Source organism: Pan troglodytes, chromosome 7 (assembly GCF_028858775.2).
Source record: "Pan troglodytes isolate AG18354 chromosome 7, NHGRI_mPanTro3-v2.0_pri, whole genome shotgun sequence".
Taxonomy (NCBI): Eukaryota; Metazoa; Chordata; class Mammalia; order Primates; family Hominidae; genus Pan; species Pan troglodytes.
The window spans coordinates 67548469-67573040 of record NC_072405.2 but is presented as its reverse complement, the minus strand read 5'-3'; the positions used below and the strand labels follow the sequence as shown (position 1 = coordinate 67573040).

The window sequence follows — 24572 nt, the reverse complement described above, 5'->3', positions numbered from 1 at the left end:
AAGCTTCTCTATATAAATTGCTGCTGTGCTTGGGGACACCTTGGTTTGTAGCTGTGGTGGCAATGGAAGTGGTGCCTCTGGAGGCTACATGGGAACAGTGTCAGCTGTTCCTGGAAGCAAAGGTCAGAGGCCTGAGGGTCAGGCAGGCTGAGCAGATCTGGGGAGCATGTAACTGGATCCATCACAGACAAGTTACTGGACTCCCTTGTGTTTTGTCATCTATAAGAGTAATAATATTACAGGATTATTACAAAAATTAAATGGCTTCATATATTTAGTGAAATTAGAGAGGGCCTCCAAAGGAAGAAGTTCAAACTGGTTTGAACCACTGTGGCATCATTATCTTACTTGTAGAGCTTACTAAGTGACTACTTAATACTAGTTAAAAGAATAACTTGGCCGGGTGTGGTGGCTCACGCCTGTAATCCCAGCACTTTGGGAGGCCGAAGAGGGCGGATCACGAGGTCAGGAGATGGAGACCATCCTGGCTAACACGGTGAAACCCCGTCTCTACTAAAAATACAAAAAATTAGCCGGGTGTGGTGGCGGGCGCCTGTAGTCCCAGCTACTCAGGAGGCTGAGACAGGAGAATGGCATGAACCCGGGAGGCAGAGCTTGCAGTGAGCCGAGATCGTGCCACTGCACTCCAGCCTGGGCGACAGAGCAAGACTCCATCTAAAAAAAAAAAAAAAAAAAAAGAATAACTTGAATCATAAGTTTGGTGTATTTGGTTAAAAACAAAAAACCAAAAACACAACAATGAAAAACATTGCATTGTAGTCTTACCCTTAACAGCAGAGGGAAACTGTCGTGTTTCTCTCTTGAGATTCATGCCATGGAGCCACAGGTTTAGGATAAATGCATATTATTATTATTATTATTGAAAATTTCAGTTTTCACAGTTAACAAAAAGAATATCTAATATTCCTCCAAATAAGTATATCACTGGGACAAAAATGAAAATACAAACTCAGCCCCAAAGTGGAGTCCAGCTTCTAAGTTGTGGGTCTAGCACTATCTTTTGCCCACCCGTGGCCAAGTCTTCCAAGCAGCCGCACTGTACCCAGGCCATTCTTCCTCTCCATACCATTCAGATCTGTAGTTGAGTGTTTACCACTCAAGTTCAAGTGACAGGAGCCCAATCAAGAGGGATTGCTCTTCCCTAGTTCAGCTCTGTGTGCTCCTGAGTTGGAATGCACATCCATAAAAAGCACTAGCAGAGTAACTCCGCTTTCTTTTCTTTGGGTGTTGATAGCCTCGGCTCAGTCTGGTCTCTTTCCTTTCAGTGTGATCCACTTCTGCAGTTGTGCTGTGCTCAGAACCAGTTTCATTCAGCTGGGCTCAGCATGGAGGCAGACTGACTTAAGACTTGTATCATCAACAGGTTCAGCCTTGACACTAGCAGATAAATAGACACCTCTTCCTTCTCCAGTGCCTCCTGACATCTTCCCTTGAGACTGGTGAGGATGTGCAGTAAGTGTGGGGGTTAGCTTTGCTCAGTTTTCACTGGATCTGTGTGACTGTGCATGGGAACAGCATTACAACTATGCACATTATCACCCTATATTTGATGCTTAACTTTCAAAATGCTTTGCTTCTAGGAAACAGCAAAGTCTTCATTGCCCAACCTTATTTCTTCTGTTACCAAAAAAAAAAAAAAAAGATGACTCGTAATCTTATACTGGGCCAAGGAATACAAAAATGGAAATTTTGTTTTGGGGATATTAGCCTCTCTAAAAATGATTTATTATAATGCATCATCTAAGAAATGTCAAATTGACCCCCTGTTATAAACATTTCCATTTTTAGCCCTTCTTTTCAAACATCAAAGTATCAAATATTCTTTCAGAAAACACCCAGAAATGTAAGCTTTTTCCCTTTATAGGCAATACAATGTGGTACTGTTTCATGAATTCCATGAGGCTGTTTTTCCCCCTCAGCAGCAGTTTTCTGATTTTCTTTTAATGGTTTCCCTAAAATGTTCCCATTTTCTGTACCAGTGCCAATGACTGATTTACACTTCACATTCTATTTTTGACTTTTCTTGTCTTTGTGGTTTTGGTAGCCTAATATCGCCCATTTTTGCTCGTCATTCGCTATGTTCAGATATTGCTAGATTACTCCTTTCAATTTTTAAATAAAAGAAATAATAACTACCTAGTTTGAAAGCTCTTTGGGATTATGGGTTTGGTTAATATCCTCTAAAAACAATTTCAAAAAACTGAAGTAGAAGGTTATAAATGACTTTTTATATGATTGCATCCCCTGGTGCTTTGAAATAAAAACACAATAAAGAGTCTAAAAGCGCTTGGTCAAGAAGGCTGATCCTAGGTTGATGCCATTTACATTTAGATTTAAATAAATCAGCCTATTTATTCTTTCAAACTTTGCTTCAGGTTTTAAATTGAGAATACATGGAAATTAAAAGCCCTAGTATGCTTAGATATATTTTGAAAAGTTATGATGCCTAAATTCAGTTGACTTCTAAGAATAATAACTGTGATAAGCACACGGAGTAAGGAAATGCAGTTAGTTATATTTAATAAATACGATTTTATTGCAATAGTTACTAATAATGCTCACCTAATCTGTAATCCAGGTAGAGTGAAGTGGGGTCATTAGAATGTGGTAATGTGAATGCTGTGCCTTCAGGTCTGTAGGGTGCACACACACACACACACCAGCTACAAATAGCCATTGAGTCTATTCCCACTTCTTATGGAGATGAAGAATAAAGCTGTAGTCAGAGTCTGATTCCTCATTTTTTATGAGTGTTGGAGTAAAAAGCAGTATGTCATAGTGGAAAACTCTTCTACTAAGAATCCAGACCTTAGTTCTATCCCCAGCTGAACCTTATAAACAATACAAAGTCTATTTATTCAATCATGACATGAGAGATTCTGATGTGATGGTTTCAGGCCTCATTCTACAAGCACACTTCTAAGACCAAGAGCTATAATTCTACTTCAAGTGACAATTGTCCACAAGCCCATGGCATGGGGTGCTTTCTAAGATTGTTGGGTCAGCAGGAGGCCTGCTGAGAACCCTGGAACCAGCTCCTGGTCAGGGTGTGGTTGGATGGAGCTGTGACAGTGCAGTGATAATATTAACCTGATAGGGTGGGGTGGGAAAGGTCCTGTGAATGCTGGGATCTTGGCTTACTCTTCTCACCTGGGCCCTGGAGTGTGTCCAACCACGAGATTTCAACCGCAGTGGGAATGACTACGCCTATTCTGATACACATACGTATTTTTATTTGGCAGCTCAAGATTCTTTGGAGAGAGGGCATACACATTTTATTTATAGCCAGGTCTCTTGATTCCTGACCAGTCTATATGTTTTATATTAAATAAAATTTTATTAAATAAAAATCCTGAGGAAGAACTGAATCTAACATTTGAGTAATGGTGCCCTGGCCATTTCTGTACTTTCTTTTCTTTTTATTCTTTTTTGTTGTTGTTGTCGTTGTTGTTCTCTTTAAGGGCATCTGTGCTTATATCAGTCTTAATCCACTGTAAGACTTTGAGTCAACTGCCTTAAAAAGCCATCAAACCATTCTCCGAAAGCTGAAATTCATCCTCTTCTCAAGTCACCACCTTCTCTAGAAAGATAATATATTTAATCCAGCAAATATGTTTCAGTTTTTCTTATTTAGGCAATAAACATTTCCGAAGACCTATTACGTGCCAGCCCTAAGCCATAGAGGCACTAAAGATAAGGAAGGTATGCACCATTCCCTCTGGTGGCTCACAGTCTAGTGGAATCAATCCCCCAACAAAACCTGCCCTGAAACAGAGGGCTGCCTAGGGGAACCCAGAGCCTGCAGACAGCCCAGCCCTCACTAAGGAGAGGTGAGGAGTCTACAAAACACTGCGACAAGTGAAAGGGAAGGAAGGCATTCTGGACAAAGAGGTGTGATTATGTGGGTGGGATGAACTGGAACACAGGAAGTGGGTGTGATAGGAACTGAGAGCAGAGAGTCTCATAGCAAATCAACATGGCTCTTCTCCTCTAGAAAGCAAGTGATAGCATGAAATAAATACATTTGTATATTGTAGGCTCCCCAGAAATACACTTTTGGAGGAGTTCTGAATATCCTGATAGTAATTTTTAAAAGCCACCTGTATTAGGGTGCTCCAGAGAAACAAAACCAACTGGATGGATGGATAGATGATCTATGTATCTGTCTATCTATCTATCTATCTTCTATCTATCAAAAGAGATTCAGTATAAGGAATTGGCTGACATGATTATGGATGCTGAGATGTCCCAAGACCTGCAGTTAGCAAGCTGGAGAGCAAGGAGAACCGATGGTGTAGTTCCAGACCGAAAGCTGGCAAGTTTGAGGTCCAACAAGAGCCAATGTTATTTCAAGTCATGCCCCAAAACAGTGAAAGACTGATGTCTCACCTCAACAGTGAGGCAGGAGGAATTCATTTACTCTAGTCAGTCCTTACTGTTCTAGTCAAGCCTTCAACTAATTGGCTGAGGCCCACCCACCTTGGGGAGAGCAATCTGCTTTATCCAGTCTGTCAATTCACATGTTATTCTCGCTCAGAAACACCCTCATGGACACACCCAGAAGAATGTTTGACCAAATACCTGGGCAGCCCATGGCCTAGTCAAGTTGACCTATAGAATTAACCATAATTCCCTCTCTCAGTTTTCTGCCAGGCCAAATACTAGGTTGACAGCTCCTCACGACACTTAAAAAAATTCTCACAATACCACAAATTCTGGATAATATACCTGCAGCCTCAACCTCCCAGGCTCAAGCAGTCCTCCCACCTTAGCCTCCCAAGTAGCTGGGACCACAGACATGTGCCACCACATTGGGCTAAGTGTCATTGGATAATGTCATCACTCTGCTTTGATAATTTTTTGATGTTATTTTCAGAATTGATAGCTAACTTATCATTATGATTCAGAATATATTGATATGCTCTGGTGGTGAAGTGCATGGTTGGCTAAAAAGCCAGGGGGCCTGGGTTTGCATCCCAGCCCTACCTCTCACAAGCTATGTAGCTTGAAGCATCTAGCTTATCTGTGCCTTTGTATCTTCTTTCATAAAATGTAGGTAATAATAATACCTAACTCTTGGTTTTGTGATGCTTAAATCAGTTAATACATGTAAAGATACAGGTGGCAGGAACATAAAATGTACTTAAAAATATAGTTATAATGCCGATAGCCACAAGTCTTTTATGGCAAAATGCTGTTTTAGTCTTGGCTCAATATTACCTAAGTATTGGTACTTCTTGAGGAAAGAGTCTTCATCAAGAGCAGTAACACTGAATGTACTCAATTAGCGTACATGTTGGATAGACTCAACCCAAAACTTCAAAGCCTTTAGCTGGCTTGAGAACAACACCAGATTTAGAAAATGAGTTAGAGAAGATGAAATAGAAAGTAACACATTTATAGAATATGCACAGGCAGTGGAGTATTTGGTTCCCTCCACTTCTTCGGTTTAGTTTGTTACAGTCAGAGAAACTGTCCATATTTTAAATGGTTCCTTGGCACCTTAACATGAAAAACATTTGCAAACAAACCAGTGTACTCCAACAGTGGGTGGAGATGAAGAAATGCACAGTGAGGCTGTTTGTTAGGTCTTGAGTTGTTAGGAGTAACAGGCAGATTGGTTGGGGCTGGCCTATCTTTGGGTTGAAAAGAATTCACCTGTTCAGCTGGGCATGGTGGCTCATGCCTGCAATCCCAGCACTTTGGGAGGCTGAGGCAGGCTTTGGGAGGCTGAGGTCAAGAGTGCAAGACCCTGCCTCTACTAAAAATACAAAAATTAGCTGGGCGTGGTGGTGGGCACCTGTAGTCCCAGCTACTCAGGGGGCTGAGGCAGGAGAATCACTTGAACCTGGGAGGCGGAGATTGCAGTGAGCTGCGATGGCGCCATTGCACTCAGCCTGGGTGACAGAGTGAAACTCCATCTCAAAAAAAAAAAAAAAAAAAAAAAAAGAAAAAAAAGAGTTCACCTGTTCAATGGAAAAGCAACCTGGGGTAAGTCAGAGCAACCAAAACACCCAGCTTTTCTTTTTCCACTTGTACTATTTTTTATTTGCTCTAACAACCACATCTTTCAGTAAGTAATTTCATTCTGTTTAGATAAGTTGTTCACATAATGTGAAATATATTTTTAGGGTGATGTGTGAAGAAATCCTTTGATTCTCTGAGCTTAGTCTCGTGAGTGCTTCCACGTCTTTAGGGAGGTCTTTATTTACGGCTTATGTTGACGTGAATTTTCAGGGCACCCACTCTGGCAATTACAGTTTAGAGGCTGTGAGCGACCCTCATGTTGGTATAACCTTCTGCTAGCAGTTCATAGGTGGTGGAATGAGATGTCTATAGTACAATATTTTTTATGTTCTTATATAACACCATTTTTTCATAGTATATGAAGTATGTCCATAATACCATGGTTTGCACCACTATCAATAACACTATTCTGTTTCAAAAATAATAATTCAGACTTCCAGTTCCCCATGTCTGAAGTTAGTCCACCAATGAAAGTATATTCAGACCCAGCTCTGTGAAGTTATTGTGTTCATCCATTTGATTATTACCTTGGAAAAATTCTTCCTCTAACTAAAAGAGAAATGCTTTGCTCATCTATCAAGTGACTAAAAATAGCTGAGGATTAAGTCTGAGTAGAGTGATGACTACTTGCAAAACCCCAAATACTGAAAAGTATTTTGTTGTTGTTATTGTTGTTGTTGTTGCTTGAACTATTTGAGAGTTCTCCAATTGTGCTGCCCCTGCGAATTTCTTTCTTCCATCCTTTTCCTAACTTGAAAATTTGCATATGAATTTCTATGCATTTTTAATACATGAATTCGATATCTGAAATATTTCAAAGAGGAGTATTTCATTGTGCCTGTGTATTTTTATTGTTATTATCATTCTTAGCCATGGTTATAGTGACACATGCTCTTTTCAAATATTATTATAAAGTTAAATTTTTCTTAATCAGAAGGCTATTATGATGATGCCAGTTTTAGTCTATTATGAAAACTCTGCACTTTTTCTTTTTTGAGAGCTAAACTCAGAATGCACCGAGCTGTGCCTTCGTGTATTTTTCGTTATTCTTTTCTTTCAGAAATCATGCCATTCATTTAATACTTCATTACAACTGAACTGCAATATGTATACATGGCGTGCAAAATGAGCCATTTTGTTTTAAAACAGATTGCAGATGAAAGGAAACCATTCATTTCTTGCTTGCTTGCTGTAATTACTAGAGCACTAATTACTCCAAATCACTGACATCCAGGGTCAGTAAGGATGACAACAGAAACATCAAAGAAAAGATGTGGCTCGCTTGCTGTGACAGATTTTCCATAGTCCCAGCCGCAGTATTTTTTATGGCTACTGTTTTCCAGTTTGATGGTTAAAAAACAAAACAAAACAAATAAAAACCAAACATACCCGCAGTCAAGATTGCTGAATGTTTACTATTATTTCATTCGCAGTTTGACGGTGAGAACATGTATATGAGCATGACAGAGCCGAGCCAGGACTATGTGCCAGCCAGCCAGGTGGGTTAATTAATCTTCTCTGCCTTGTTTCAAATTGTAATTAAACAAATTCAAAGAGTTGCATTGCAAATGAGTAGCACTATCAGTAACTGCCGCAATCAGGAATAATCATAATTTATAAACAAAGCATTTAAGCCTTGTTTCCAGTTAATGAGATAGAGCTGATAAAACGCCAGAGTTGGCATTTGTTGAAAGATACTACCTTGTTTCCTCTCCAGAACGTCAGGCAGCTGTTTTGCCAGCATGATCTTTCCTAAACAGTTGTTTTACCTTTAGGAAATAAAGTCTTTACAGGTGCAGGTTATTTGTGCTTCTGACTGTAGACGATTTAATCATTATAAGCTACACGTGTCACAAATAGCTTTAATTATCAATGGTTGGGGCCATTTTCAACAAAACGTAACGTTGGTAACCCAAATCCCATGGCCGGTGGGGCTAGAAGGCTGCTTTCACGGTCTCCTGGGGAGGTAAGGAGTGGGGGCTGGGGAGGAGCTTTCAGGCCAAAAAACATGATATGATTGAAACCTTTCAAGGGCACCTTTGTATACATTTCACTGGGAATAGTTGACAAGGTATTTAATCATGAGAAATGACAACAAAAGTCCAATGAGAATGTAAATGGTTACATTTATAAAAGTAAATGTTTGACTATTTATTTTTAGATACTTAAGTCCAGGTCCTTTAATTCAGCAGAACATTTAAAGCCAAATTATAACTGCCCTTGGACACCAGTATAACGTAAAATATAAGAACATTGTAAGCAAAAATAAATAAACGAATAAGTGAAAGCAAGGAACAGTTCACAGGGGCATTTTGTTGACACAAACTTGTTTTTTCTAGAATGGTAAAAACCATGGTAGATTGGAATTTCATATGTTAGTAATTCTAAAATAAACTCTTAGTAATGTTCAATGCCTACATATCCACACATATAGATTTAATAACTGGGAGGGGTTGGGGAATGGGGTTAGGAGGGAGCATAAAACTTCTTTTTCTTCATTAAGGTTGTCAGTGAATTAAATCTAATGTATATGTTAAGGATGCACTCTGTGACCAAAATGTCTCATACTTAACTCAAAACAGAGGCAGGCCTGCATCTCCCTGAACTTTGCATTTAGAAGTCATTAGGATTACTGCCTTCTCTGGCAGATATTCTCGAAACTACACTGTATTGTTCAGCTGAAAAGGTCATCATGAAGTTCAAAGATCCTGACTACATTGCCTTCCATTCAACTGAGCTGATCACTCTAAGAATACTTTTGGAAGGCTGAGCTTTGCATTCAGAATTCTTCCTTAACTGAATTCATTTGGCTAAGTAGCCTCCAAGATCCATAGGTAGTTCTGAATAGGACTGTTTGATTAAAAAATGAAAAATGTTACTATTAATTTTCTTCTAACCATCAATCCCAAAACTGTACTGACAAGTTTAGTATTACTATTAGATTAAAGCAACCTGGTATCATCTCTTTGGTGCCTTTAGGGTTTTGAAGTGTAAGGGCTAATTGAATTTGTTTGAAACAGTAGAAACACAAACTCAATAAATGATGGCTGTTATAAAGCAGCTGCTCCCTCTTAGAGAATCATTATGTCCATCTTAAAGAGTTTTGGATAAAGGATTGGAAATTCAGAACATATACATCATAATGACTTGGCTCCTTAGATTTTAAAATTCAAGTACAATGCATAATATTAAGCCCTTACTGAAATCAAACAACTAACATTGTTTTTCTTCATATGTCAGTCAGGAGTTACTAAGAATGTTTTGAATACCAGTGATAATTTGTAAAGAAGAGCCCCAAATACTTTTGTGCTTTTTAAAGATAGGGCAGGCTTGTGAGCCAGAAATAAACACTTAAAAAAATAGTGTAGCATATATGAAAATGTTTTTAGAATGTGCTGTTTTAAAATTTAGACTAGTGTAAGATAATACATACTCTGGAGAAAAATAAACTTCACGAATTACATAAGTTGAATGGCCTTAGCTAAATTTTACACTTAACATTCCTTTTGTTTACTGTAATAGTGTATGTTCAAGAATTCATTACCTGGTATCCTTTTAGGGAATTTTAATCAATTTACCCCTTTAGGCAACCATAAATAAGATTTTAGTCATCCTGCAGGGAAAAAAAATAGTTTTTTCCTTTTCCTACATAACATCAAACATCTGCATAGTTTAGTAATCCAAGACAACTTGCCTCATAGCATCACTCAACAATTATAATTCCTGTTCAATTTTCAAATCAGTACATGCTTTGGGACTTATAGACTAAGTTGCTAAGTAGCAACATATGGCGCACTACTGCTCCTGTGATGTTGCTGCAAGCAAATAGCATAATTCTAAACTTGAAATGATTTTTATAGAAAGCCAATGCTGGAACTGCTCCAGAAATGGAAGTACACTGTAAAAATTAATGATATTCTTTTAGACAGTCCCAAAGGGCTCTTTGGCACTATCTACTGCATGCATTCTCTACCTCTTAAGCTAGAGTATACAAATCCTTAAAATTTTTTGCATATAGTTTTATAACTGATAGGCAGCTTTTAAATTGAATATACCACCTTATAATAAGCCTGAGAAGTATATAATAAAAACTCATAAGATTTCCATTTTACTCTGGCACCATTCTTGGAATATTGACTGTTTTCTCCTATACTAGCTATAAGTGTGCTGGTCACTCAGTGCTTTAATTGAAACATCATTTAACTTTTTTCTTACTGTGGTTAGAATTGGAACCAGCAATTCAAGATTTCTTTGTGTTTCCAAACCCTGGCTAAAGGCACCTTGTTGCTTAATACCTCCTGAACTTTGTCCCGTTAAGAGTTTGCGGGAGAAAGTGAGTGGGCTACTGAAAGGAAGCCAGATGAGCAGCCGGTCAGAAACCCACTTCTTTGCCATTCTGAACTTGTCATGTTTGATTGAGGTGACAATATCTAGACCAGAAGGATACAAAGTAGTGATATGTAGGATGAACAAGTCTAGAGATGTAACTTGCAACATGAGGACTATAGTTAATAATACAGTATTTAGGGCTGGGCGTGGTGGCTCACGCCTGTAATCCCAGCACTTTGGGAGGCTGAGGCCGAGAATCACTTGAGGTCAGGTTTGAGACCAACCTGGCCAACATGGCGAAACCCTGTCTCTACTAAAAATACAAAAATTAGCCAGGCATGGTGATGTGTGCCTGTAATCCCAGCCACTCCAGAGTCTCCACTCCGGAGGCTGAGGCAGGAGAATCGCTTGAACCCACGAGGTGGAGGTTGCAGTGAGCTGAGATCGCACCACTGTACTTTATCCTGGGCAACAGAGCAAGATTATATCTCAAAATAATAATAATAATATAGTATTTGGGATGTTTGCTAAGTGAGTACATTTTAGCTGTTCTTGCCACACACACACAAAATAGGTAACTGCAAGATGACGGATATGTTAATTTGCTTCACTATATTAACTGTTTTATTATCTATATGTATATCATAACATGTTGTACACCTTAAATCTATACAATAAAATGTATCTTATAAAATATCTGGACGAATATGCCAGCAGGCAGAACAAAACAGAGGGGCATTGGGCTTCCCACCTCAGCCCTGACTTTTCTCCAGAATTTTCTCAGCCCACTCAGATACGCATACTATGGGGTTCTCTTATCTCCTGATAAAACTTCAGCCCCCTTCTCCAGCTCCTAGAATAATTGTAGTACCTTTCATAGTCCTTTATATGAGGCTGTCGTTAAGATATAAATGTTCATCTAAATTAAATACGTCAAAAGAAGCAGAAGTCTAGTTCTCTTCTTCAGAACTTTCTACAGCACTAGGTTATTTTATTTGATTTTTCAGTTTTGAAGATGTGCCATGGCTTTCCCCCATTCTTTCCTCTTCTGTGTCAGTTTCAAGAATGTCCTCTTCTGCCGGGCGTGGTTGCTCATGCCTGTAATCCCAGCACTTTGGGAGGCCGAAGTGGGCGGATCACCTGAGGTCAGGAGTTCGAGACCAGCCTGGCCAACATAGCAAAGCCCCATCTCTACTAAAAATACAAAAATTAGCTGGGCATGGTGGAGTGCACCTGTAATCCCAGCTACTCGGGAGGCTGAGGCAGGAGAATTGCTTGAACCCAGGAGGTGGAGGTTGCAGTGAGCCAAGATCACGCCACTGCACTCCAGCCAAGGTGACAGAAGGAGACTCTGTCTCAAAAAAAAAAAAAAAAAAAGTGTCCTTTTCCACGGCTGCCTGTTTGTTCATTCTGTGTTTTCCACCAGTGTCCTGGACTCAGGGACTCAGCTCTTCACATGCCTGCCTCAGTTGAAGTACTGTATGAAAAGATAAAGAAGGACTGGTCTTTTTAATACAAGAAATAATCCTTTCATATTAAGGAAGAATGAGAAGATTTTCCTGGCATCAGGTTATGGAAAAGCTCAGGTTACTTGATTGAACTAGATTTTTAATAAATCACTTCCTCTTGGACCTTGGCCTTTACTCTGCTAAACCATTTCCTTCTGTTTGGTTCCCCTGCCTTGCTTCCTTCAGTCCCTCCCTCCTTCCCCACCACCTTCCTGCTTTTATTCCTTTCTTCCTTCTTCTTTCCGTGAACAGTTATCCCTTAAGCTTGAACTATTTTTTGTTGTTCATTATGAGCATTATAGTATACCCTAAATATTAAATATCCTGGCCCGAGATCATATTTTGGAGGATTCTGAGATTGTGAGCAGTTTTCTCTCTCCCCACCCCCAGCACCCTCTGGAATTCTGTCTCTTACTTGATCCCTCAAATCTCAAGATTAAAAATAAGAATGATAAAGTATAGCAATATTATGTTTTCCTGGAATCAGTTACAACTAAGCATTTGACATACAGTTCCTAAAGTACATTTTGAATATAAAATTGAAGAGCATGTATATATCCAGGACAGCTTTCATGTGAATTTAAGGTTTGATTTCTACCTCCACTGGGCCCCTGTTGCTGATAGCAGCTCAAATTCAGCATATTAGTTCATCAAACCACAAATCATCACCTCCTACCTGCTTCCTCAACCCCAATCTTCTCTATTTTCTTTATGGCTTATAATCAGAAGTGTTAACACCACCTGTTCAAACACCCAAAACAGAGACTTGGGGAGTCTCCCTTGTCATTCTGCCTTTGGTTAATTCCAGATAGTGTTGATTCTACTTTTTGGCCTAAGTCTTGAGTCCATCTCCTCTTTTCCAGCTACACAATTTCTGCCTTTGTTACAGGACTCACAGTTTCTCATGAATTCATCTTACCTTCTCTCATTTCCTTTTCCTCATCTTTGCTGCCTCACCATTGTCTACAAGGCTGCTTTATCATGGTGTGTATTTGTCCCTGGGTGGCACATGGCACACTGGCATCACCAGGGATGTCCTTGTCTTGCTCACCTGATTGTGAGCTCTTGAAGGTAGGACTCATTCTTGTTTCTGTCTGGCTCTCCTGTGCCTGGAATAATGTCTAACATATCAGAGGTATGCTGCATTGTTTGTTGAAAGATGAGCAAATCAACTAAAATATTTTATGTACATTTTTTAATCACATGAATACTTAGAGTCTTCCATTGCAACGATTCAATTCTTGACCCTGCATTGCAGACATTTAGCAAATCCAGCCCTGCCCTGTCCTTTGCAATAGGAACCTTTATCTTTGTGCCAGTGCCCTTATGTATTAACAGAAGGTTATAGCACTCCCTCCTCCTTGGAGAATTATTTCAAGTACAAGACTCAAAGAGTTAACATGATTATAAACTAGATAATGACAGTCAATGCTTATTGCAATAACATCATGCTGTTGTTTATCATCAGCAATGCAATGGTATTGGAAACAGTAGTGTGCTCCAAATTTCTTTTTGTACAGTATTCTCTCAAATCTACTGTTAGGATTATGTTTTAAGATTTACAAAGAAATTAATGACTCTCTATTTGTTTAACTTCATGTTTTCCTAACGAGAAAATTCTCCAGGTTAGAGTATAAATGCGGTATGACAAAAAGGGCCTAGAAAGTATATTTTTAGAATACTTTCAAAAAAAAAGATATCTTTACTGTGGGCCATAACGTCTCCATGTTGATTGTGACATAAATTTGAACTGTAAATTAAACCAATTCCTTTTGGATTAGTTCCTTTTGGCAGAAATTTCAGAAGTAACATTAACTTGACTTTTTGACCATTGACCCAATAGAATGATAAAGCTGCCATGCTCTGAGTAATCAAGTTAGCCCAACAAAGTCTGGCATCTTAACAAGCCCAGACTAGTTACTCAAACCAGTCTTCAGTGTAACATTCAAATGATTACTCTGTGCAGTCCCGGAGGTATTCATTACAGACAAAATTGCTCTTGTTGCCTTGCATACAAGCTGAGTTTTCAATGGGAAATGAAAGGATGCCTGGAAAAATAGGCCACCTAATTAAGTTAAACTACTCTAGCATTTGGCTTGACATCTTCATTACTCAAAATTAAAAAGATGCTTCACTTGAGCACACAAGTTACTATTGTTTATGTTGTTTTCTTCCTAAATTGGCTTCTTACATGGAAGTCTGTTTTTCAGCATTATATCTTGAAATAGCTTACATATTTCTTACAGTTTATAAAAATGTCTTAATAGCTGTATGGATACTGAATACAGGCACCATACAAATATATATCTTAGGGCTTGGGATAGTCAAACACACATTGGCCTTTCTGCTTATTTTGTTGGCCAACCACATTGATGTTGTTGAACTTTAGGTAATTCTTGACCCATCCAGCCTTTATTATTATTATTTATTATTATTATTTTAGTTGGGTATTGACTCCATTAGCTAAAATGATCATCTACATGAAAATATGAATTCCTAAAAAAAAGTAAATATGCCATAATATTTAAACTGAAATTCATTTGTCCAGTAAAAGTGTTTTATATCAACCTCGCCAGCGGATGAGCTATTTTAGGAACATTTTAAAACATAAACACATGTAGAGCACACCATCTACTGATTGCCAGTTTCTACTCACTGACACTAATGAGGCTGCTGATGGGTTAAATGTTGTGTATCATATACATTTCCAAGCTGTGGGATTTGTGAATATAAGGTTCATTTTTTATTTGTTTCTGGGTAGGTGTGAGAATTTTAGAATAAATGTCAAATAGTATGTTTTGTCAAGTATTAGGGAAATGTATTTCAGTGACAAAAATCATGAAAATATCTGAATGGAATAGCATTAGTGGTAAAAACAGATTCTCAAAACCTTGCGCTCCATATGGAGCATGGTTTATTCAATAGACAGATGTCAAGTGATGCCAGCATATTTAGGCATTGGAGGGAGGAGTTGTGGCACTACTGCAGTCTGACCAGTTGTGTGGTAGCATTTGATAAATTTTGAAAGCAGCCATTTGGCTTGTTTACAATTATATTTTGAACTATTTTTTTCTTTAGCATGTGAACAATTATTAAAAACTAAATGATCCTTCCTGTTAAATTTTGCAATTACAACATGTTGTATTCTTTTCTGGTAGCGCATAATAAACCTGTCACTAAAGAATGCCCTCCAAAATAAGTATAATACTTCAATTTAAGAATAGTAATGTGTTGAATAATGTCACCTGTCTATGCTAGTTCCATTTCCAAGATGCTTAAAGATTGTTCTAAAGAAACACTAAATTTTCAATATGTCATTATGTTAAGTAGAAGCAGTTTTGCCCATTTTTACTATAAAAAACAGTGGGGCTTAGAAAAGCTAAGGTGTTTTCCACCTACCCCAGTGTCTTCTGAGACCTCCTCCTGGGTATCCTCACCTGCCACTTCAAACACCTTTAAAAAAGTGCCAAGTTTCCCTCTGCAGTTTCAGTTCCTCAGTTTGGGAGCAGACCTAGCTAGACTTCCCAGAAACACAAAGAGGGTTTTAGTGTAATCTTCATCCATATCTGTATTTTTTCTTTCTCCTGTGTTCTTTCTGATCTATATTATTTTACAGTTTGAGTGTTTAAAAATGTAACTATAACCCTAATGATTTGAAATTAATTGGTGGCTATCTTAGAAAATGTTCTCCCTACATCCTTTGCTGTTCTTAAATTAGGATAATTGATGCTGTCAGTAGCAAAGCCAAACAAGTGACTTCCAAGGCCCAGCATCAGATTATTCAAATGTAATAGCCTGATCTGAAATTCCCAAGGGTTCCGATGGTCATGATTTGAGACCAGTAACGAAGGCTTTCCTGTTTGCAACTGGGCCTCCCAGCATTTCAGGGGAGGCCTTCCTTCAAGAAGAGCTAAGCCTACTGTTTGTTGTTGTTCTCCAAAATCACAAAGACAGTAACCTTGGAGGAAATGGGAGTGGGGGAAAATAGGGATGCCAGGTGAGACGGGGTCAGCAGCTATATACAGAAATTGCCTTCAGGGAAGCCTGGACTTCCCTGTACTATGGGTGCAAAGTTTTTTTTTTTTATTTCTTGTGCTCTGACCTCAATGAAACTTCTTGCTTTCAAAGATGATGATAAATTTCAGTAGTAGGAAGCTTCTTCTTACCTGGAAGTTTAGGTCAGTACCCTCCTCCCCCAGTGTCCTGAAATAATTAGATTTATAATAATAATAGCTCTCAGTTGGAAGCTACCTGTTTCTGACAAGGAACTAAACAAAATCTATGCACTTATTTTTTCATTTGATCCTTACAACAATTCAATGAGGATTAGAGAGGTAGAGTGACTTAACCAGACCTCAAAAAGATAGTAAATATCAGAGCTAGGATTCTGACCTTGGAAGGTCTAAGGCTTCTGCCAGACTCCATCCTTGGTCAGCTAGGCTTGATTTTATTTTAGAACTTTAAGGACAAAATGTTGACATACTTCAATTCTAAAGAGTATTGAGATAACGGCAATGTGTTACGTGTGTGAGAATACTCTGGGAAATATTAGCTTACGCGAAATGAAATCATGGATATTTTACCATTTCTTAGTTACAAAGCAGTAATTTCATACTTGTGCACATATAAAAGCTGAACAATCACACAGTTGACATTTGCTGTCCCTGGATTCCTTGATGCAGAGCAGTGATTCCTCCCTCCCCTTGTCAGCCAGCTTTTGCCATGCCTGTGCCACCGCTGCCCAGTCCTTTCCCTCCACACTCCACTACTTTTCTTGTCCAAGTCCAGGACTCTTTTCCCACCCTAGTTCTCTTCCTTTTCCCCTCCAGAAGATAAACTACAGGAAGTCTTTCCACAGAAGACATCTCACCCTCCCTCCACTCTTCCCTAGAAATCCCACTTCTGGGGAACTGAACATCGAGGGTTCTTATCGTCGTTAAACTGGGGGAAATTGTCTTCATTTTTTCAACTATTTTTTTCCACATCCCTATCTTCAGCATAAGCTTTCTTTGTAGGAAAGATCTAGCAAGTGAGATGACCTCCAGTATTTAGAGAGATGCACTTACAATTCTTCCCTGGGAGTAGGATTGCATATCAGCATGTGATGAGTAGAAATGGGAGCTGCTTTTTCTCTTTTCTGGACCCCTTGATTGAGGAGGCAAACCAAGAGCACAGGCTTTCTGTTAGCTCTGGTCCTCCGCTAATTTGGCTTCTTTATGCAGAATGTGAGTTTGCACCCAGCATTTGTTGATTTCTACTCAAGAGACAAAATAAAAATGATTGGCCATAAATAGTCATGTACAGCATGTATTTTTATATGTATATATGAACTATACACATGTAATTGTATATTACATGTGTATATGAACTATACACATGTAATTGTATATTACGTGTATATGAACTATACACATGTAATTGTATATTACATGTGTATATGAACTATACACATGTAATTGTATATTGTATGTGTATATGAACTATACACATATAAAAATATATATATTTTATATACATATAGAAAGAGCCCAACACTGAATGCTCAACTCCATGCTGGTTGCCTGCATATGGCTTAGCAAATAGAACCTAGCCATAAGCAAAAATCAATTTAACACATTTCTTTTAAAAAATAAAAATTTATTAAAACTTAAAGGCTGCACATGATTTAAAATAGTATATTAAAACCTAATAAATTGCAATCAATTGTTAACAGTAAAAAATGTCTGTTTAATTTTTTTTGGGATTCTCATCTACCCAACTAGTTCTATAAATGCAGGCAAATAATTTAACCTCTCTGGACCTCATTTTTCTCATATGCAAAGTTCAGGGACGATTTCTTAGGTTTCTTCTTGAGCAAGCATTCTATGATTCCATTTGAGCGTAAGTAGAGAACTGTAGAATGTTATCCTAAGGAAATAAGTGGATTAAGTTATTTGTCATGGTGTGGTTTGCAACAGCAATATCCGAAACATCCTAAATGTTCAAAATAGAGAACTGATAGAATAAATGAAAGAACATGAATGCAATGCAATATGCAACCATTTAAACACTAATGTTGATAATATTTATTGGCATGGAAAATTATTCACAGTCCATTTTAAGTCATCACATTAAGTGATAATAAAAATATAGCTAACATTTATTGATTGCTTCTTTGAACCAGTGTATTACTCAAAGTATTTACATAATCTCATTTGTCTTATTTAATCCTGATATATCCTTAATGAATTGGAGACTATCATCATCCCTATTTTATAGCTTTGGAAACTGAGGCTTAGAGAAATTAAGTAAATACATCTACTAAGGGATGAGCTGAGATCTGTATTCAGCATTTCCAGCTCCAAAATCAGAGCTCAATTACCTGACTTTTGTTATGGAAAACAAAAACAAAAGCTCAAAACCAACTAGCAAATATGCACTAAAAAGAATCTCGAAAGACACACATTTTAATGTTTTGCTCCTGAGTGGTTGGATTCAAGGTGATTTTTTTTTCCTATGTATATTTTCTAATTTTTTTAAGCTAGTTAACATGGGTTATTTATAAAATAAAGCCAAAAAATATAGAACTGGATCTCAGAATGTACGAACTCAATGTGAGAATTGAAAAAGTCTAGATGACTAAAAAAAAATAGATTGCATTGTGTATAAAATTATATGCTGAATGATGAAATTAAATACTTCAGTTACCCCTTTAAACATTGAGTATGGAAGATGATCTAGCACTAAAAAACATGTCCTGACTAACTTTCAGAAGTGGCTCCTTTCACTTGAATCTGGTCTCTCTAATGATTTGTTTATGGTTTGGAGGGGGAGTACATTATTTGTTTTCCAAAAGCTTGGGGATTTTTTTAGCCAAAGGAGAGGCCCTTATTTATGACAATTACGCACAATGCCTGGTATGAAAATTCCCCCTAAAAATACTGCTTGGAGACTTCTGTAGACCCCCAAGCAATACTGAGAGGAGACAAATCCCTTCCCCATTCTGGTATCATTAATGAATTATGGCGGGAGAAAGCCCTGCATGTAAACACTAAGGACTTTCCTGGAAGTATGTGGAGAGAGAGGCAGATAGTATTAGGGCTACCCTGCCCCACCCTCACTTGATCTGCTTCAGGTGCTTAGCCCAGGGTTCCAGTAATCCCTGAATCCTCAAAGCCTCAGCTGGCAAACCCTGACCTCAGGGTCCCCCAGCCCAGGTCCCAGGAAGAGCCAGTGTCAGACATTCTCTGGGGCAGGTTCAAGTTGACCTCCTGTTCTGGTGTCACTCCGGCTTTGCACACTGGCTTTTCATAAGTGAAATTTTACCTTACTCCCCAGTTCCAGAAGAGGCCTGCATTGAGCCCAGTAGCCTGAAGTTTGCTTTGATTGGTGGGACCAGTCTTGCCCTTGACCTTATCTTAGAGGTTGAAGGCCTGACCTTGCTGTTGAACCTGCATGCTATTGCTTGGACAGCAGCCTGGACAGTAGCCTGGACTTGCTCATTTGTCAGTTTTGTGGTCCTCCCCTGATCACTTATCGCATCTTGGCAAAAGTGTCTGATCTTTAGGCCCTGATATCAGTGTAAATCTGCTTATAGCAATCCCTTGATCATCCCAGCTTCAAGTAATTCTTTTTGTTTACACTCTGATATCACTTAGTTTGACACTTCAAATATACTGTTCTTTATTGAGAGCCTAAGTTCCCATTTCTCTCTTCTAATTCACTCTCTTTATAACAAACTGTGTCTTTTTTTTCCTAGTATAGAGAGATTTTTATTGGACTTATGCAAATAACCATATCGCCATAAGAACACTCACAGTTTTTGAATTCTGGAGGAATTAAGTAATGTAATAAAACATTTTTATCTTTGTTTATAAAATTATACTTTACCAAATTGCTGTAAATTACATATAGCTGAAGAGAGGAAATTTTCTTAAATCTAGAAGACAAAACATTTGAATAAAGGACCAACAATATTTTAAATAAAAGTATAAAAACCTGATCTTGATCAGTTATTCAATCTCATATAATCAACTTTTGTTCTGCTAGATCTCTGAGTCATTTCATGACTCCATCAAATTCTTTATGAGAGTTCTAGAAATTTTATGTAGCCTATGGATCTTAAAATTATCTGAAATTTGTATTGAAGAGAACTTGGAGTCTTTCTCATGAATCTGATTGTAAATGTTTTTAGAGAAGAATAAAAAACAATAATGCTACATGACTAAAACTTAGAATAGCATGGTTAAAAAGCTGATAAAAGCTTACAATTGACAAATATTCAATTCTTTTTATTATATATAACATTTTAAGATAACCAGGTTTATGACTGACAACACACTGAATTTCTATAAATTTATATGATTTTTGAAACATGTACATCAACAAATACCCATAAATGCAACTAAAAGAAGATCTAGTATCACCTATAATTTGCCAGTGTTTCTTACGCAATTTTATAAATAAGCCTGATTCTTTAAATCTTTACAAAATGAGAGCTGTATCTTTTGATGTTTTTCACAAACTGTGTCTTTCGGTTCTTTGTATCTCAGATCACTCTTTGCAGGATGCTTACACATAGTAGGTATATGACAATGCTTCTGTAACAAATGAGGCACTCATTGCTTTTTATTTAACACCAGTTAAAAAAATTAATGAGCACAAATAAATGTCATACTTTCTACCAAAAATTTCATTTTGATAACTGTTGCTTGAAAAATTAGTACATTGTGTGTTTTTAAATGAAGATGATTTATTGCTATTGTCTAAAGCATGAAGAAAGACAAAAAAATTGTTTGCAGGATCATTGGCTTGAGCACATATCAATGGCACTGTTGGACAATTCTTGCTGAGCGTTAAGATGATTTATGGAACAGACCGAAGCTTTCCACAGTAATACATTATAGTCTCAAGCTATCAACCCTTGTTCATGCAGAGACAAAAGAATCTGAAAAATACCTACTCCTGAAGGTCTTCTCAAAAGAAATCAGAGATTATATTGATGTAATTTAAACTCTTTCAGGAAAAATCACCATTACATGTAATATCTTTACTTCTAAAAATGAACAGAGGAAGCTTATTATTTTTCTAGTAAACTTCTCAGTTTAATTTGCTTTCCCTTCAGTTCTCTGAATCATGCAACAGGAATGTTTAATAATAGAAGATGAAACATGTTTAAACATTGGCATTTTTCTATCCTTAAGTTTCAGGAATTATGTTACAGATTAAAAATTAGTGCATTATGTATAGTTTGATGGCAGTACTATTTATTTATCTTTCAAATACAGTTCTATATGAGAAACATATTTGACAAAGTTATAACCATAGCCATATTTTTAGTGTATGCATGATTGTATGAATCCATCACATAATTTAAAGATACATACGAGATGATATCTTTTGAATTCTTCTGAGTTATGGGACTTCTTGTCACCAAAGATAAAGTGCTCTGTATAATGATTGCAATATGTGGACAGAGACTCACAAATACAATGCCTCTCTGGTAGAGAAACTAGATTTTGAAAAGAGAAGAAAAGGCAACGTTTAAAAGAGATTTCCCATTATTTATTCCTGGTTAGCATATATTAACACTCTCTCTGGGCCGTATGAAAACATGAATTCTCTGTAGTCAAAAGAAAAGTCAGCATAATTAACATTCCATTTCCAGATGTTGTCATATAGAATAAGAATATAGGAACTGGCTGTAGCAAAAGGAAATGTGGATTGCAGAAGGAGAAAATAATGTAAACAGGATACTCAGATCATGGAACATGTAAAGCAGTATGATTAAGAAGGAATGTGAGTATGTCATTAAACAGGCAGGGGAAATGAGATCTTCCAGAATCAGGTGAGAAGTTTCCTTTTCTACTGAAATGGGAGGCTGGGAAGGTTGGACTTCAGGGAAGGACTTTGGCTTTAGTGAAATGGCTGAAAAGGCATCCAAGCAGATCAAACCAAAGCAAATCAGAAGGATCCACTATTACTTTCCCAATCTCAATCTCTTGATTCCATTAATAGTCTCAAAAATGAGCCTCTAATTAGCAATTTGACCTCCTTGCCAAGAATCGCCCAGAGAAGATCGCTTTTCTAAGGACACAGCCAGTATGTTAGAAAGTATAGCTTTTGTACAAATTTAGACAGTGATATTCTGGTTCAGAAATTCATTTGCCTTCTAGTTGGGTTGGTAGGAGTTGAACTGTGAGAACCAGATCAGCCAGAGCTGCAGGCCCACCAGCAGAGCTCCCCAAAGGAGCAAAGTTGTTGGGCCTCTGCACATGCAGTAATTCTTGGCACCTTCCACTTCCTTTGCCACCCTGTTCCCCACCATCTTTTTATTCCTTAACTTAAAAAGTGCAATTTAATTCCGTTAGAATAAAGGTGAAGCCTTAACCTAGCTATTTATGGGGAGCAAATAAATAAATACATTAGGTATGAATGGGTTTACACTTTTCTCCACTATGAGGCCTAATCAATGGCAAATATACTGAAATTCCTTTATAATGACATTGTGGAGAATGGATCTAAATCTTCTGTACTGTCTACAGTTGTTTGTTTTGTTGGACATGACCCAACCCATGGCATGTATAAATCCATTTAACAGTAACCGTAGCTATATAAAGCCATTGTTTATCCAGAACTTTGTATCTGGCAAGCACATATTATTAGGCTTTTTACATATGTTTTTGTTTTTAATGCTTGTAAGAACCCCATGGTTTTTAAGCTTGCTGCAGAACCCAAATTAATATATGGTTTAAAGGACTTGGAAGCAGACCTTGTCCATTGGGCTTCAAAGCCTCAATTCTTGGCAACACGCACAGTGGCCATTCTTAACAGTCACTGAAGAAGTCATGCGTATTCTCGCCTAGTCCAACATCTGTCTCCTTCTCATCAGAGAAAGATGTAGCACTTTATAAGCTAAATGTGCGATTACCAAATTTTAAGGTTTTAAGAAAATGACTTGAAATAGTAATTGACTCTCTATTATAGAACCATAGAAATACTCTTGAGGTTGGTAATATTTTGAAATTACTACTTTAATGCTCCCAACAGTTCCCTTGCGGGCTTGAAAAGTTCATCTATTTTCCAGAATTAACCATGCCTCATGGTAGTTCACTCCACTCTAACCCACATTCAGTGGCGCTGGGATCCTGCTTCCCATCCGCAGAGTGATGCACAGTGCCTCTTGCGCTGGAACACAAGAGTCCTGTTGCATAGCTCAGCACTAGCAACACCTCGCGACTCTCTTGTGTCTTGAACCAGGGAGTAGCTTAAGATCAGGGAGAAGCTGGTTAAGTAACAGTAATATAATTTTGAGTTCTTTGAATCATGTGCATCATTTAGACTGCCTCTGGTTTAGAACAAATCACTCTGTATGCTAATATATTTCCAATTTACCTTGAGTTAATATGGTGAAGATTCAAGATAAAATTAAAAGTGTTGGCCTGATTTTCACCCTGTAGTCCCTAAATACTTTTTCTCCATTTGTGTAAGATGGTCACTGCTGACTTTCAGCATTGGTTGGGGAAGAGGGAGCTTGCATGGTTCATGCTGCTGTTCAGGTTCCAATCCCTGAACTGGGATGGTTACATGTCACTATAAAATGTGATGAAGAAGATGATACCACCTTTGAAAATCTATACCTGGCCTCCCTCAGCATTCTAGACTGGAACCCAGACTCACAGGACTTCCAAGGACATGTGATTCACTCCTTGGTGGCCTCTAATTTTTTTTTTTTTTTAGAAAAAAAAAAAAGTAGTCCTCTTGTCTCCTGGGCATCTGGGGATCATCTTGGAAAGGACCAAGTGATCTTTGTTCCCGAGAGAGTTGGAGAATGAATGATCTGTAAACTACAGGCCTCACTGAGTCTTGAGGGAGGAAAATAAGCCCAAGTCAGAAAAGGACCCTGCCGGAATAAGGACATGAGTACCAGGTCCCCTGTATCACCCAGGGATGGCCTTCACATAAGCCTTCTCTGACAATTCAGCCCCTGATCTCATCACTCATATACCTTCTTGTGGTCTAATCAGGGCTTCTCTTCTGGCCAGGCATGGGCATCAGAACTGCTGCTGTGACTTCCTTCACGTGCCCCAGCAGTCACCCAAGGGGCCCTGATACCCTACCTGCCATGGGGGTTAGGCTCCATAGCTTCTGAGAGCCAGGGGGCCACAAACCCTCCTTTACGAATCCTCTGAAATCTCTGTGTCACTATGGGATAGGAGGTACCAGTCACTTCAGGGGATCAGAGCAGCAGTCAGAGAGGAATTATGTTGGTGACTTTTGCATTGTAATAAAGGAATACCTGAGACTGGGTAATTTATAAAGAAAAGATGTTTAGGTGGCTCACAGTTCTGCAGGCTGTTACAAGCATCACACCAGCATCTGCTCAACTTCTGGTGAGGCTTCAGGAAACTTCTACTGGTGGTGAAAGGTGAAGGGGGAGCAGGTGTGTTACATGGGGAGAGAAGAAGCAAGAGAGATGGGAGGAGGCACCAGTCTCTTTTTAGCAATTGGATCTGTGTGAGCAAGCAAGAACTCACGCGTTACTTGGTGAGGAGGGAATAGGGAAAATATTGAATCATATTCTATTGTATAACATCCCCCAAAACCGCAAATTGTCTAAATTATAAAACTATTGTTAAGTTAAATGTATGTTTATTAAGTTTTTAAAAATCAAAATAAAGCTCTCATGTCATAGAAACCAATGATGAA

At 38.1% G+C, this 24572-nt stretch overlaps 1 protein-coding gene across 2 annotated transcripts in view; it reads left to right on the top strand.

Annotated features, from left to right (window-relative positions):
* The window catches only part of TOX (thymocyte selection associated high mobility group box), a 305743-nt gene that overhangs the window by 151169 nt on the left and 130002 nt on the right, over positions 1-24572 (top strand). Inside the window, exon 2 of one of the 2 annotated variants that reach the window (XM_519777.9) lies at positions 7482-7547. The exons of the other annotated variant lie outside the window; for it this stretch is intronic. Within the exon in view, the coding sequence (XP_519777.2) occupies positions 7482-7547 (66 nt within the window). The remainder of the gene's footprint in view (positions 1-7481; positions 7548-24572) is intronic. 2 annotated transcript variants of the gene reach the window in all.